The following is a 17,095-nucleotide window of genomic DNA, read 5'->3' on the forward strand; positions in this document are numbered from 1 at the left end:
CCCTAAGCTGGCACCTGTCTGCCCTGATACCCTAGACGGGGTGTGAACCCGTGCGGCGAGCAGGATGCCTAAACCCTCAGTCGCCCTAACACTGGACTGGGGAAAGGCCGATGGGAGCACTAGTCACCATCACTCACGTCTAGGAAAACAACAGGGGAAGACAATAACAAACAAACAGCAGAGATAGACTTATCCAGTCACGAGCAGAGAAGGCGATCCCAAACACGACAGTCCACGCCGGACAAGAGCTTCACAGCAACACCATCAAACGATCTCCTTCCAAGGTCAGAGTAGCACTGGAAGTAAGGACTATATCTGGCAATGACTGCAAGTGAAACTGAAACTAATATAGTAGCTGGGAGTGGCAGACAGGACTCACCTGAGGAGGATGCCTACAAACTCACAGTCAGGACAAAAAGGTTCACAAGGCAAAACCCAGATGACATACCCTGAACCACGGAGCAAACTCACAAGCTATCGCGAGTAGCAAGTCGCTGCGACCTTCTCCTCCCAGACCTGTCTGGATCAGTCACAGTCGTGACAGTGTGTTCAATAAAAACATGGTAACATGTAATTCTTTGTGTGTTATTAGGTTAAGCAGACTGTGATTGTCTATTGTTGTGACTTAGATGAAGATCAGATCACATTTTATGACCAATTTGTGCAGAAATCCATATCATTCCAAAGGGTTCACATACTTTTTTCTTGCAACTGTATATATTTGTGTGTGTTGTTTTTTTGAGTTAAAAGTATTTGCAAAGTTGCTTTAGTTTTCTTTTAGCAGGCTGAAAACTGCTAAAAATCCTATACTGATGTGTACTGTTCTTGTTGTTTGGAACTGTATATGTACCGTATACTCATACAATGACTTTGATGTATTCTTGAAAATCTTTAATAAAAATGATTGGATTATTATTTTTTTTTAATCTTACACCAAGGATACTTTAGGTTACTTGAGTCCTAGTATAAAAGGAATATAAAGAAGAGCAAAAATATAGAGAACAAAGCAAGCGATCAGAACAGGAGATGGCACAACCGCTTGAAATAGGGGCTGCCAAATTCTCCTATGTTTAAAGGCTATGGGCACCTACCGGGGCATTTATTTATGATTGCATTTGACTCATTTTGGGCAAAAAAATTTTTGTTTTCAGTTGGTCTTCAGTCATTTCTGAGATACACTGGTTAAAAATCAGTCTGTTTGCAAGCTGTCATAACTTGTTTTCTTTGATTCCCATCATCTGACCTCTTATTTCTGAACTCATAAACACTCATTATAGATTAATATTCTAATCAAATGAATTAGAACATGACTTAAATAAGTGATTATGAGGTCAAGGGATCAGATTTAAGAGCTACACATGAGCCATCAGATGATGTGAATCAAAGAAATGCAAACAGAATGGTTTTTAAACCTTGTATCTCAGAAACAGCTGAACCTTTTTTTTAAAAAAAAGGGCAATTAAAAAAATTATTATTTTTTAGCCCAAAATTGAGTAAAATGCAATCATGAAAAAAATTGCCTTTAATGTTGGGGAAAAGCATGGATTGGACTGGATGCATTTTTCCCTTCTGATTATATTTTATCTCCTTTCTAGAGATCAGCGGCATCAGATGTAAACCCCCAGCACTTACCTTTTGTGTCTTGCATAACAATGGAGCTGTATTTCAGGAAGGTAATGAGCAGGTTACTCGTCTGTACGTCAGCATCGAGCGGCAGCTCCACCGGACTGATGACTGCGGAGACAATTACACCGTATTTTCATCCGCGCGGACTTACAATTATCATATGTAATAAGCAGGACGGGGTTTGAAAGTATACTCTACCATCTGAAGAAGGAGGTGTTGTACCCAGCGGGGTGGTGGGAGTAGTTGGGAGAGGGGTGGTTGGGACTGTCACTAACCCCATCTCAGGATGACTCTAAAAATCAAAAAGAGAAAATGGATAAAATAAATACCAAAAATATGACATTTCAATAGAACATGCTGCATATGTACTGGAGCAAGTGAACCACTAGGGGGCGCTGAGGAGTTTACTGCAGACAGATTTACTACTGCATTCAATGGGAGTGGTGTAAATCCACGTGTGCCCGCTGCTCTATGGGAAATGTGGGAACATAAGCCCCCGTTCTAGTGATTAGGGGGGGCCCCACCAACTGGACACTTATCCCCCGTACTGTGAGACAACCTCTTTTGCCAGCCACAGCCCTGCTGATCCCAGATGCAACCACTTCCCTCTGCTGCCAGCCATGTTGGATTCCCTATTTTAGGCACTCCCATTGAAATGAATGGCAGTGCGCTCTCCTTTACTATGGACGCTTCCGTCGAGAGATAGAACTGCATACACCAAATGGTAGGAGATTCTTAATAAAAACTATTCTCAAATGGCTGCAAAGTTGAACGTGCCCTTTAAATATTTTTGGGTGATACTGCCCCTTTAAAGGCTTGGACTGTAACACACTGCAAATACAAACCAGATGCCTCCCTGTTATCATGTTCCTTCTATTCCTATAAAGCACATGTAGTAAACCAACCTGTGCCAGGACAGTGATGAAGTTCCTATTGAGATGCACGGCTTCATAAAGTGCTAGTAAGATGGCTTCATTAGTTCTGATCAGGATAAAGCAGTTACAGAGAGGAAAATGAAACGGGTGACATGAGATCGGCTCCGCCGCTGGATGGCGATGTCATAGGAAGTAACATAAACTTACTGCACTGAGATTTTCTCATCTGCATCTGCAATGAACATACTGCCCACCTGTGGAAAGAGAGAGAACTGCAGCTGATCAGATATGTAACTGTATCATATGGAAATGACTGGGTTCGCTGCTTCTAAACACCGGTCAGCCCGATACAGTTATAGCGGCTCTCATCCCAGGAAAAGCCATTCAGTCTTTCACATTAATAAATTTGACGCATCTTCAGTGCATGCACCAGAACAGCAAATCTATGCCAGCTGTGAGCAGGCCTCGACTTGTGATATAATTAATGCCAGTTTCTGGCATATATTAAATTAAAGCCGCTCTGTCACCAAGATCAACCCTATTAAACGAGACGTACTGCCTGGTAGGGCTCATCATGCCGATTAAAACTACACCTTTCTTTTGTCTGTGTGCTAAACAGCTACACAGACATCTGCGTTTGTATTCATAAGCAAATGAGCAATGGAGCAGCACGGTGGCTCAGTGGTTAGCGCTGGTGGCTCAGTGGTTAGCGCTGGTGGCTCAGTGGTTAGCGCTGGTGGCTCAGTGGTTAGTGCTGGGGTCCTAGGATCGAATCCGACCAAGGACAACATCTGCTTGGAGTTTGTATGTTCTCCCCGTGTTTGTGTGGGTTTCCTCCGGTTTCCTCCCACACTCCAAAGACATACTGATAGGGAACATAGATTGTGAGCCCCATAGGGACAGTTGGATGCTAACATCTGTAAAGCGCTGCGGAATATAGTAGCGCTATATAAGTGCATAAAATAAATAAATAAATAAATAAACTGGAGCACCAGGAGGCGGGACCGAATCTTTTGAGCACTGCTATGTAATACCCCCTGTGCTCTCCCCCTCCCCTAGATTGACAGGGCTAACAATGCTGAGGTCTACATATCATATACTATGTACTGTAGCTTCACCACACTCATCAGAAAGCTAATCTACATATTACTGCTTCATCCACAAGAACAGTATATGATTAGAAAGACGCCAGTAATAAGTATTAGCTTCTAAGCATAGAAAAATATGAGTTTCTATGTGATAATGCTATAGCATGTCCCAGGAGAGACATAAACTTTTTTCTGTTATTTTTTCCTCTCTCTCACTTGACCCATAATAAAAGGCTACACTATAATAAATAAAAAACCTGGAAGTCTTTCCCAGGATTCAGACCTGGGATCTCTACATGCAAAACCATGCACTTACTACCAAGCTATAGCATTACCACATAGAGATGCATGTTTTTTCTATGCTTAGAAGCTATCACATATTACTGGTGTCTTTCTAATCATGTACTATGCTTGTGAATAAAGCAGTGATATGTAGATTAGCTTTCTGAGCAGATCTCAGTGTGGCGAAGCTATAGTACATAGTGTATATGATAGGTAGATGCTAGGACACAGCTTTGGTCTCAGTTCTGTCAATCAAGGGGAGGGGGAGTGTGCAGAGCACAGGGTGTTTCAAAGCAGTGCTCAAAGCATTCAGCCTGACCTCCTGGTGCTCCAGTTTCTCATTTGTATATGACTAAAAACACAGATATCTTTGCAGCTATTTATTGTACAGACAAAAGAAAAGTATAGTTTTAATCAGCATAATGAGCCCTACCAGGTAGTATCTGGTTTAATAGGGTTGATCCTGGTGACAGAGCGGCTTTAAATCTGCGGGGATCAGTGGGAGGCCATTTCCCCCCTTCTAAGCCCCACCCACTGTGAGAAGGAAAAAAAACACAAATGTCCCAAATTCTTTGTGCAAATAAAGGCCACGCACAAAATCTGCAACTTTCTGATAATTATCATGTTTTACTTTCGAGGGGCATAAATGTAACAAGACACAGCTGTGATGACTGTAAGGAGCCATGCACATGTCGTGTCTATCACATCACCAGCACAGAAGTAAACAATGATGGTTTACATTAAATGACTGCAAGCAGAGATCTTGAAAGTGAATAAAAATGGCCACAGGAAGCACAGTAGGCAGGAGGTGTAATTACACAAAGCACAAGATTTCTCTGCTGCAGGAAGCCTCCGTGTAAGGGCTCATGCACAAGAACATTTTTTTTTTTTTTGCTGCATCCGATCTGCATTTTTTGTGGGTTGGATGCGGACCCGTTCACTTCAATGGGGCCACAAAAGATGTGGGCAGCACACCGCGTGCTCTCCTAAACCGTAAGTCCGTTCCGCGGCCCTGAAAAAATACAGAACATGTCCTATTCTTGTCTCTTTTACGGACAAGGATAGGACTGTTCTATAGAGGGCAGGATGTTCCATTCCGCAAAATGCGGAACACGCACGGCTGGTATCCGTGTTTTGTGAATCCGCAGTTTGCAGACCGCAAAAAAACCAACGTTCGTGTGCATGAGCCCTAAGAGAAAGCTTTTGTCTACATGCTCGCCTTGTTATTAGACCAGGCTGAAGCGAGGTACCCCATACTGTCAGGCCTCCGGAGCAGAGCCATGGTCACCACAGTGCAGGACATGGCGGCACAGCTCCCGGCAGCTCTTCTCCTCAGTGATGCTTTGTAGCTGCTCCTGCCCAGTGCGGTGCATTTACATTATGTCACTCACCATACTTGTCAGGGCTGAGAAGAAGCCGGTCTGGTTCTCCTCCTCCTTGTCCCGGTATTGCCTGAGAGAAATCAAACAAAAGTGTATGACAATAAGATCGCTATACGACATGGAGCACACAACGGCTCAGTCAGGCCGGAATGACATGTCAAAGCCAGGAGTGGACTTATGCCATGATTGATTGCGGAGTTATGTCATGTACACATCAATCTCTGACAAAGCTACAACCGGCCCTGGACCTCACATGGATCCAGAGGTCTCCCCATTCATTGCTCCAGTTGTTCTGCTAGATTTATTTCAGTCTGGCAGCTCGGGGGGGGGGGGGGGGGGGGGTGCCCTTTCTCAGAGGGCGTTTCCTTGAACGCGCTGTAAAACGCTCAAGTGTGAACCCAGCCTAAGGGTCCATTCACACGTCCGTAGAATGGGTCTGGATCCGTTCCGCAACGTTGCGAAACGAATCCGGACCCATTCATTATCTATGGGGCCGGAAGAGATGCGGACAGACGATTTTCCGGTCCGTGGCTCCTGAAAAAAATAGAACATGTTCTATTCTTGTCCGCAATTGCTGTCCGGGTGTATTGCGGATCCGGACGTGTGAATGGACCCTAAATTGAAGATTTATACTGACTGCCTGTGATCTAATATGTGCAGAAGCTGCTCCAGTTTCCTCCTGCCTTCAGACTCTGACACTATTTCCTGTCAGCCATATTTCCTCCGTCACCAGAAAACTTCTTCCCCCTCTCCTCCCTCTTTCTGCTTGGCCTCAGGGACCCTTCCCTTCCCAATGCAGGAACACAACGGATTGTCCCATCAATGTGCACAGACGTCCTACACAGATAACAACACAATATGGGGCAATAAAAATTGGCGCACTTCTGCGTACATACGTGTTATATTCAAATAATGCCCGGGCGATCACCAGTCCCATCCCCTAGAACAAGAACACAAAAGGTATGACTACAATATAAGGGCCCTATTACACGGGCAGATAGAGCAGACGATTCCCTCCTGTCAATCGCCTGCTCGCTGGAGGAGGAGACCGCTGCCATTACGTGCAGTTATCTCCTCCTCGTTATAGGAATGAGCGATTGCTAATGCATCGCTCGTCTCTATACGGTCTCCTTGTTTGCCGGCAGCAGAGCGCCTATTACACGGCACAATCTGCCGCTGACAAACCAGGATTTTTTTAACATGTTAAAAGATCCTAATTACCGGCAGCCGTATTACACTGCCAGATGATCACTAACGAGTGCTACTGCGAACGCTCGTTAGCGATCATCTTAACAATAACCTGCCCGTGTAATAAGGCCTTAAGCCAGGAAGAGTAAATCCGATTTAAAAGAAGTGAACAATAACTCACGTTCAGAGTCCCCTCATCGTCCACGATGGACAACTTCACGATGTACGGGTTCACAGACTGGAGGGGACAGGAGCATTAAAACGGATTATTACAGAGCATGGCGACACTAGAGTCGGGATGAGCTGAACTAGAACTTAAATGGTACTCCCAGTCTGATAAAGGGATGGTATGTCATTAGGAAAGGACATCACTTCATGATCGATGGGTGTCCAACCTATTGAGAACGAAGGGACCAGCTCCCCTGCGCCTCTATACGGTTTTTCCTTGCACAGCAGCGCTCCTGCGACCCGCCTGTGCAGCAAAATACAGCTCAGACCTATTGACTTCTATGGGATCTCCACAATCGGTGTACCACAGACCACTCGGCTGTTTCCGTCACCCTGGGTCGTGGAATACGAGCGTTATTCCAATCTCATCTATGATTGGGTGAGATGGGAGTAACCCTTTAACCCCTTAAGGACCGGGCTCATTTTCACCTTAAGGACCAGGCCATTTTTTGGAAATCTGACCAGTGTCACTTTAAGTGCTAATAACTTTAAAACGCTTTGACTTATCCAGGCCATTCTGAGATTGTTTTTTCGTCACATATTGTACTTCATGACACTGGTAAAATGAAGTCAAAAAAATTATTTTTTTTGCACAAAAAAATACCTAATTTACCAAAAATTTGGAAAAATTTGCAAATTTCAAAGTTTCAGTTTCTCTACTTCTGTAATACATAGTAATACCCCAAAAAATTGTGATGACTTTACATTCCCCATATGTCTACTTCATGCTTGAATTGTTTTGGGAATGATATTTTATTTTTTGGGGATGTTATAAGGCTTAGAAGTTTAGAAGCAAATCTTGAAATTTTTCCGAAATTTACAAAAACTCAATTTTTAGGGACCAGTTCAGGTTTGAAGTCACTTTGCGAGGCTTACATAATAGAAACCACCCAAAAATGACCCCATCTAAGAAACTACACCCCTCAAGGTATTCAAAACTGATTTTGCATACATTGTTAACCCTTTAGGTGTTGCACAAGAGTTATTGGCAAATGGGGAGGAAATTTGAGAATTTGATTTTTTTGTCTAATTTTTCATTTTAACCCATTTTTTCCACTAACAAAGCAAGGGTTAACAGCCAAACAAGACAGTATCTTTATTGCCCTGACTCTGCTGTTTACAGAAACACCCAATATGTGGCCGTAAACTACTGTACGGCCTCACAGCGGGGCGTAGAGTGAAAGGTGCGCTGTTTGGTTTTTGGTAGGCTGATTTTTATGGACCGGTTTATTTACACCATGTCCCATTTGAAGCCCCCTGATGCACCCCTAGAGGAGAAACTCCCTAAAAGTGACCCCATCTAAGAAACTACACCCCTCAAGGTATTCAAAACTGATTTTACATACGTCGTTAACACTTTAGGTGTTGCACAAGAGTTATTGGCAAATGGAGATGAAATTTGAGAATTTCATTTTTTTGCCTAATTTTCAATTTTAACCCATTTTTTTCACTAACAAAGCAAGGGTTAACAGCCAAACATGACTGTATCTTTATTGCCCTGACTCTGCCATTTACAGAAACACCCAATATGTGGCCGTAAACTACTGTACGGTCACACAGCGGGGCGTAGAGTGAAAGGTGCGCCGACTGTTTTTTTGACACCATGTCCCATTTGAAGCCCCCCTGATGCACCCCTAGAGTAGAAACTCCATAAAAGTGACCCCATCTAAGAAACTACACCCCTCAAGGTATTCAAAACTGATTTTACAAACTTTGTTTACCCTTTAGGTGTTGCACAAGATTTAATGGAAAATAGAGACACAATTTCAAAATTTCACATTTTTGGCAGATTTTCCATTTTAATATTTTTTTTCCAGTTACAAAGCAAGGGTTAACAGCCAAACAAAACTCATTATTTATGGCCCTGATTCTGTAGTTTACAGAAACACCCCATATGTGGTCGTAAACCGCTGTACGGGCACACGGCAGGGCGCAGAAGGAAAGAAACGCCATACGGTTTTTGGAAGGCAGGTTTTGCTGGACTGTTTTTTTGACACCATGTCCCATTTGAAGCCCCCCCTGATGCACCCCTAGAGTAGAAACTCCAGAAAAGTGACCCCATTTTAGAAACTACGGGATAGGGTGGCAGTATTGTTGGTACTAGTTTAGGGTACATATGATTTTTGGTTGCTCTATATTACACTTTTTGTGCGGCAAGGTAACAAGAATTAGCTTTTTTGGCACCGTTTTTTTTTTTTTGTTATTTACAACATTCATCTGACAGGTTAGATCATGTGGTAATTTCATAGAGCAGGTTGTCACGGACGCGGCGATACCTAATATGTATTACATTTTTTTAATTTATGTAAGTTTTACCCAATGATTTCATTTTTAAAACAAAAAAAAGTTTTAGTGTCTCCATAGTCTAAGAGTCATAGTTTTTCAGTTTTTGGGCGATTATCTTAAGTAGGGTCTCATTTTTTGCGGGAGGAGATGACGGTTTGATTGGCACTATTTTGGGGTGCATATGACTTTTTGATCGCTTGCTATTACACTTTTTGTGATGTAAGATGACAAAAAATTGCTTTTTTTACACAGTTTTTTTTTTTTTTTTTTTACGGTGGTCACCTGAGAGGTTAGGTCATGTGATATTTTTATAGAGTCGGTCGATACGGACGCGGCAATACCTAATATGTATACTTTTTTTTTATTTATGTAAGTTTTACACAATGATTTCATTTTTGAAACAAAAAAAATTATGTTTTAGTGTCTCCATAGTCTAAGAGCCATAGTTTTTTCAGTTTTTGGGTGATTATCTTAAGTAGGGTCTCATTTTTTGCGGGATGAGATGACGGTTTGATTGCTACAATTTTGGCGTACATGCGACTTTTTTGATCACTTTTATTACCTTTTTTTGGGAAGTAAGGTGAGCAAAATTTCAATTTCATCATAGTTTTTTATTTTTTATTTTTATGGCGTTCACCGTTCGGGTAAAGTAACATGACCGTTTTATAGATCAGGTCGTTACGGACGCGGCGATACCAAACATGTGTAGGGAATGTTATTTTTTTAATTTTTAATCAGTGATAAATGTGTTTTTGGATTTTTACTTTTTTTTCACTTTTTTTTTTACCCAGATCCACTTGGTTCTTGAAGATCCAGTGGGTCTGATGTCTGTATAATACAGTACAGTACAATATATATTGTTCTGTACTGTATTTTACTTACACTGAACAGATCTATGCTTTCAGCACAGATCTGTTCAGCACCATGGACAGCAGGACGCCTGAGAGGCGTCCTGTTGCCATGGGAACCTTCCCCGTCTGCTCAGAACTTCGCAGACGGGGAAGGGTAAGGATGGGATCTGGCGGGGGGCTGTCTGGGAGCTCTCTCCCTCTCCATCGGGGGGCTGCAAAGGCACAGCAGCCCCCCGATCGGAGAGGGAGGGAGCTCCCTCTTACTGTTAACTTTTTCCATACAGCGGTCCGTACGGACCGCTGTATGGAAAGGGTTAAACGGCTGACATCGCATCACCGATGTCAGCCGTTTATACCAGGGTGCCAGCAATGTGCTGGCACCCTGGTATACCCACTCTACACCAACGATTATTCAATGGGAGGCGGGCGGGGGATCGCGATCCCGCCTGCCGCACCGCCCGCCTCCCGCACCGCCCCCACCGCCCGCAACACCCCCCCTGCACCTCCCACCGGGCTAAAATCATTCAGAGGTGCAGGGGGGGGTGATAAAAATATATTTTCGGCACACTAAAGTTTCTGATCGCCGCGGTCAGGGACCGCAGCGATCAGAAACAGCAGAAAGCGCAACAAACCGCAGGTCTGAATTGACCTGCGGTTTGTTGCGATCGCGGACATGGGGGGGTCACGGGACCCCCCCGCGCATTTAGCCGAGGTGCCTGCTCAATGATTTGAGCAGGCACCTTGTTCCGATCACAGCCGGCCGGGCGGCAGTGATCGGAACAACACATGACGTACCGGTACGTCATGTGTCCTTAAGGACTCGGGAAACATGCCGTACCCATACGTCATGTGTCCTTAAGGGGTTAAACAGGGCCTAGAGAGTCTAAATACAGGAGACTGATCCCTTTTGTGGACTTGGCCTAATACCAAGTAGCGTAATGCGTTGGTTCTGTATAGATACAAATAAAGCACAATTACAACCACTTTAGTATTAGAAAAGATACGCTACTCTCTAAAGTCGTAAGAACACTCACTTCATATTTTCTGTAGTTCACTAGAAGTGCCAGCAAGACCACAGCATCGTGGCCGTGTTCCCTGCGGCTGGGAGGATGGGACAAAATCTGAAAAACAAGGAGAGCAAACATCATAAAATAAAAAAGCACAACAATAATAATAATACACATAAAAAACTGGACGGCTTACAATAGATTTGATCAGTATCAGAGGCAAACCCGCTGATGCCGCTTATCTCCCAAATGCAACCTGTCTGAGTCTAGTTCCTCCTAACCCCTGGTCACATATAAGTGTGAGGATCCATACCTACAGGTTATTACAAGGTGTGCAGCCATGCTCGCCACAATCTATGAAAAAATGGTCACAGATGGAGGACAAATAGGCAAACAATGAAGGGAAAAGGGAACAATACCTGTAAAATGGCTTCAAATATGCTATTGATCATGACATATTCCAAAATGGTGTTCTGGCTGATGTTATCCGTCACCTGAAACAAAAGGGAACAAATCAAAACCATAAATCAGCTGAGAGGATTGTTCAGGAGAGCAGAGAGAGGGGCTTCAGAGCGAGCTGTCCGAGAGCTGGTCCGATGGATGTCACTCAGCCTGCGGTGTCCGTGATAACATGTGGGCGACAGACAGAGCAAAACGGTGAAAATGCGCATGCGCAACCACCCTATGGGGCCATCGAAAATGCAATGGCTCAGCTATTTCCGTCGAGCCCATAGAAGTGAATGGGAGCGGTGGCCGGTCATTGTCAGTGCGCTCCCATTCACTTCTATGGGGAGAGCGCTTGGTGGTGGCCGGTCCGGAGTCCTCCAGCCACCACTCTGTGGGGCTCCGTTCCCGATATAGGTGCGGGTCCCAGCGGTGGGACCCGCACCTATTAGACAATGGGGGCCTATACTGGCGATATGCCCCCATTGTCTGAGATGAGACAACCCCTTGAAGTGTATAGCAATATCTGTCTGGAGACAACTTCTTGACTGGCAGCAGTAGTTTGCATCCATCAATGTACTCACGGTGACTAAGCAGAGGAGCAGCTTCAGGCAGAGACTCTTCAGGCTTTCCGAGCCCTCCCCACACAGCAGAATATCCAGGCTCTCCATCAGATTCTGCAGGAAAACATCAGTCACACATTATCATCAGACCATCATTAAAGTGCAGGAAGTCAGGAAACATGTCATTTTTCTACAGTGCAAAAAATAAATAAAAAAAGAACTACGATATAGTAAGTTTTCTATTTGATATAACTGGACTCATACTTCAGACAGAAACTCGTCTGTGGGTATAATATTATGGCAGGTGGTATATATAATTATCAGCAGTCACAGACTACCACCCCTAAAACATAGCCTTTATCATATATCATTAAAATAAAAAACTAATAACCCTAGTGAGAACATAAAGAAAACAATGAAAGAAAATATTGATTTAAATGTATAACAGTATCATCCGATCTTTACCTCGTGGACATGCAAGTAGCCGATTGGTTCATTTTCATTTCGAATAGTTCCCCGTCATTGGGAGAATATACCATATTAGTGATCTGCTATTGACATCTGCTAGATTTACTCTTTTGAGACTTACCATTTCCAGTTTTGTTCTATAAACTGGAAATATCCTACTGGTTTACTTTCTGTGTTTTCAGATCTAAGTCTTGACCTGATCCAACGGGTCCCCTGATGAGCCCAACTATGTATGGGTGAAACGCGTCGGGTTGGCATGTTTTTGCTATAATATCAATTTTACAGCTATCTATAATCAGGATCGGTTTACGGTAGTGATATACAAACTTTGACTCTTATTTATTTCATCAATTATTTTCTGTGTATTTATTTTATTTATTCTTTTGAGAGTATATGGAGCTACTAATCGTGGTAGTGACATTTTTTCAGTTCGTATATACTAGCTGTTAGCTTTTCCCCTATTCAGGGCCATCCTAGGGCGCTCAGGAGGTTCCTGATACAGGATCGCCCCTATCGGGGCGGCCATTCCGTTCTTAGGCAGGGCATTATAGAGATGGGGCCAGTTTGAGGGTCAGAGCCCATAGGATATTATATTTGCCCCGCACCTGCCTATCCGTGTCCCTAAGTGCAGAGGATTGACTCATTTAAATCAATATTTTCTTTATGTTATCACTAGGGTTATTTGTTTTTATTTTAATGATATAAACCTTAATAAAGGCTATGTTTTAGGGGTGGTAGTCTGTGACTGCTATTTGATATAATTACAGTGTAAATCCTTTAATCCAGCATTCAGTAATCTGAAGAATTCTGATAGTCCGGCATGTTTCCAACACAAAACTACATTACAATGTGGAAGTTTACAAGACCAGAAGCAGAAGACAAATAGAGCGGCAGCTTTTGAGTTACCAGGGTCGTACAGGAGTAAAAAAATAAAATTAAAATAAAAAGGAGAAAAAAAAAAAGCAAAAGCAAAAAAAAAGTACTGTTTATGCCAAACCATCACCACCCCATTCACCCAAGATATATAGTTAATAAAAAATAAAAAAAGAGAAAAAATAAAGGTGAAAAAAAAAATGTTTTTTTGCTACTAGAAAAAAGGTCCTATGTGTGAAATAAGAAATTATGCCATAAACTGTTATTTTCCCTTCTCACCTTCATACGAAGTTCTGCCTTGTCAAAGCCCATCAGCATGTTAATAATATCGAAGCCGGACGTCGGCTTGTTCTTCTGATGAACTCCACGAATGAGGGCGCATAGCGTCTACAGAGATAATGGAAACAAAGTCTGTGAATCCTGCATCCTCTGCACACTCCTAGAGAAAGCCTGTGAGTCCTGCATCATCCACCCCTCATAGAGAAAGCCTGTGAGTCCTGCATCCTCCACCTCCTCATAGAGAAAGCCTGTGAGTCCTGCATCCTCCACCTCCTCATAGAGAAAGTCTGTGAGTCCTGCATCCACCACCCCCCATAGAGAAAGGCTGAGTCCTGCATCATCCACCCCTCATAGAGAAAGCCTGTGAGTCCTGCATCCTCCACCCCTCATAGAGAAAGCCTGCGAGTCCTGCATCCTCCACCTCCTCATAGAGAAAGCCTGTGAGTCCTGCATCATCCACCTCCTCATAGAGAAAGCCTGTGAGTCCTGCATCATCCACCCCTCATAGAGAAAGCCTGTGAGTCCTGCATCCTCCACCTCCTCATAGAGAAAGCCTGCGAGTCCTGCATCCTCCACCTCCTCATAGAGAAAGCCTGTGAGTCCTGCATCCTCCACCTCCTCATAGAGAAAGCCTGCGAGTCCTGCATCCTCCACCTCCTCATAGAGAAAGCCTGCGAGTCCTGCATCCTCCACCTCCTCATAGAGAAAGCCTGTGAGTCCTGCATCCTCCACCTCCTCATAGAGAAAGCCTGTGAGTCTTGCATCCACCACCTCCTCATAGAGAAAGCCTGTGAGTCCTGCATCCTCCACCTCCTCATAGAGAAAGCCTGTGAGTCCTGCATCCTCCACCTCCTCATAGAGAAAGCCTGAGTCCTGCATCCTCCACCTCCTCATAGAGAAAGTCTGTGAGTCCTGCATCCACCACCCCCCATAGAGAAAGCCTGTGAGTCCTGCATCATCCACCCCTCATAGAGAAAGCCTGTGAGTCCTGCATCCTCCACCTCCTCATAGAGAAAGCCTGTGAGTCCTGCATCCTCCACCTCCTCATAGAGAAAGCCTGTGAGTCCTGCATCCACCACCCCCCATAGAGAAAAGCTGTAAGTTCTGCATCCTCCACCCTTCATAAAGCCTGTGAGTTCTGCATCCTCCACCCTTCATAAAGCCTGTGAGTCCTGCATCCTCCACCCTTCATAAAGCCTGTGAGTCCTGCATCCTCCACCCTTCATAAAGCCTGTGAGTCCTGCATCCTCCACCCTTCATAAAGCCTGTGAGTCCTGCATCCTCCACCCTTCATAAAGCCTGTGAGTCCTGCATCCTCCACCCTTTATAAAGCCTGTGAGTCCTGCATCCTCCACCCTTCATAAAGCCTGTGAGTCCTGCATCCTCTACCACTCATAGAAAGTCTGTGAGTCCTGCATCCTCTACCACTCATAGAAAGCCTGTGAGTCCTGGATCCTCCACCCCTCACAGAGTAAGCTTGCTTTGTAGCACCATGGCTGTATTACCTGTAATGAGTTGACCACTCGGATCTGGTGCTCTGCCTTCAGGGCCTGGATGCAGTGCTGGAACAGGCGATTAATGTTATCCTTTATCTTCATTAACTCCTCTCCATCTAGCGATTCTAACTTGGCCTCCAGATATTCCAGATTGACCTGGTCAGTGCAAAGGTACAAAGGGCTAATGATGCTAAAAGTTTAAGGCAAGCATTTTACAGTTACAGACAGTGACACTATATACCATTACCTTCATAAGAAAAAGCTCATCCCAAAATCGGGGGTTGGATTTGGTCGGATCCTCTTTCTGTAAAACAGGCAATAAACAAAACTGTTCAACGTATCCTAATGGTGACGGTACACGATGGCTGCCTCTTTACAGTCCAGATCTTTATTCAATATTCTGCTTGCAGCTATTGGAAACAGTCAGCAAGGTTGTCGACAAAGGCCCCCTAACAGCAAAGCTAATGTACGTTTTTTTCCGTGCAGAAAGACAGCAGCGTAACACAGCACTGGCAAAGTAGGTTAGACAAATCTCATGTACACTTTGCTTTTTTATTCCATACCATGTGGATTTTGAAATCTGCAGCATGTCAATTGTTTGTGCAATGCAAGAGGTGAGATCTGCCGAAAAAACGCATAAAATCTGCACCAAAACCTGCAAGTAACACATATTTTAAGTAACTCGGATTTTGGTGTTTGTTTGTTTTTTGCAAATGCACAGAGAACCGCACAGAAATCTGTGCCGATTTTCTGTTGGCAAACCTGTTCCCTAACTCTGTCCATACACATTAACGGGGTTTTCTCATCTCAGACAATGGGAGCATATCGCTAGGATATGCCCCCATTGTTTGATAGGTGCGGGTCCCATCTCTGGGACCCACACTTATCTCTAAAACGAGGTCTAAAATTAAGCCAGTAAAGTGGCATTTTTCGGAATCCCCATAGAAAGGGCTAACATGACAGGCAATGGGGGCTGTTGGGGGCCAATATGAGAGGCAATGCGGGCTACTGAAGACTGATATGAGGCAATGGGGATGTCACGCTCGTGTGTGGGAAGAAAACACCACACCGAGCATAGGAGGGAAAGGGGATACTGGAAAAAGGCATGGAAACTAGGGAAGGAAGATGACACCTTCTAGAGAAAACCCAAACTCCAGTCCTGACAGACTTCTAGTATGAACAGGCCCCAAAGGTAGGCAAGGTCCTACACCGGATACCTAGAATCCTATCTCACCCTCTAGGACCCTGGAACTAATGTCAGGACTCAGTCTACCTGTTCCTCCAAAGGGAAGGACGAACAGGAGTCTCCCTCAGGCTGAATGACAAACAACAGGGAGGCAACACACATTATATATATATATATATACACTGCTCAAAAAAATAAAGGGAACACAAAAATAACACATCCTAGATCTGAGTTAATTAAATATTCTTCTGAAATACTTTGTTCTTTACATAGTTGAATGTGCTGACAACAAAATCACACAAAAATTAAAAAATGGAAATCAAATTTTTCAACCCATGGAGGTCTGGATTTGGAGTCACACTCAAAATTAAAGTGGAAACACACACTACAGGCTGATCCAACTTTGATGTAATGTCCTTAAAACAAGTCAAAATGAGGCTCAGTAGTGTGTGTGGCCTCCACGTGCCTGTATGACCTCCCTACAATGCCTGTGCATGCTCCTGATGAGGTGGCGGACGGTCTCCTGAGGGATCTCCTCCCAGACCTGGACTAAAGCATCTGCCAACTCCTGGACAGTCTTTGGTGCAACGTGACGTTGGTGGATAGAGCGAGACATGATGTCCCAGATGTGCTCAATTGGATTCAGGTCTGGGGAACGGGCGGGCCAGTCCATAGCATCAATGCTTTCGTCTTGCAGGAACTGCTGACACACTCCAGCCACATGAGGTCTAGCATTGTCTTGCATTTGGAGGAACCCAAGGCCAACCGCACCAGCATATGGTCTCACAAGGGGTCTGAGGATCTCATCTCGGTACCTAATGGCAGTCAGGCTACTTCTGGCGAGCACATGGAGGGCTGTGCGGACCTCCAAAGAAATGCCACCCCACACCATTACTGACCCAATGCCAAACCGGTCATGCTGGAGGATGTTGCAGGCAGCAGAACGTTCTCCACGGCGTCTCCAGACTCTGTC

General features: G+C 44.2%; 1 protein-coding gene across 2 annotated transcripts in view; it reads right to left on the reverse strand.

Moving 5' to 3' along the window:
* The window catches only part of ARMH3 (armadillo like helical domain containing 3), a 57,244-nt gene that overhangs the window by 20,694 nt on the left and 19,455 nt on the right, over positions 1–17,095 (reverse strand). For both annotated transcript variants that reach the window (XM_040435862.1, XM_040435861.1), the window contains exons 3-15: positions 15,184–15,240; positions 14,946–15,092; positions 13,441–13,548; positions 11,842–11,934; positions 11,233–11,307; positions 10,841–10,927; positions 6,623–6,679; positions 6,150–6,193; positions 5,263–5,323; positions 2,709–2,755; positions 2,532–2,607; positions 1,825–1,918; positions 1,633–1,734 (exon numbers count right to left, since the gene is read on the reverse strand). In XM_040435862.1, the coding sequence (XP_040291796.1) occupies positions 1,633–1,734; positions 1,825–1,918; positions 2,532–2,607; positions 2,709–2,755; positions 5,263–5,323; positions 6,150–6,193; positions 6,623–6,679; positions 10,841–10,927; positions 11,233–11,307; positions 11,842–11,934; positions 13,441–13,548; positions 14,946–15,092; positions 15,184–15,240 (1,048 nt within the window). The remainder of the gene's footprint in view (positions 1–1,632; positions 1,735–1,824; positions 1,919–2,531; positions 2,608–2,708; positions 2,756–5,262; positions 5,324–6,149; positions 6,194–6,622; positions 6,680–10,840; positions 10,928–11,232; positions 11,308–11,841; positions 11,935–13,440; positions 13,549–14,945; positions 15,093–15,183; positions 15,241–17,095) is intronic.

This window comes from Bufo bufo, chromosome 6 (genome assembly GCF_905171765.1).
Source record: "Bufo bufo chromosome 6, aBufBuf1.1, whole genome shotgun sequence".
Taxonomy (NCBI): Eukaryota; Metazoa; Chordata; class Amphibia; order Anura; family Bufonidae; genus Bufo; species Bufo bufo.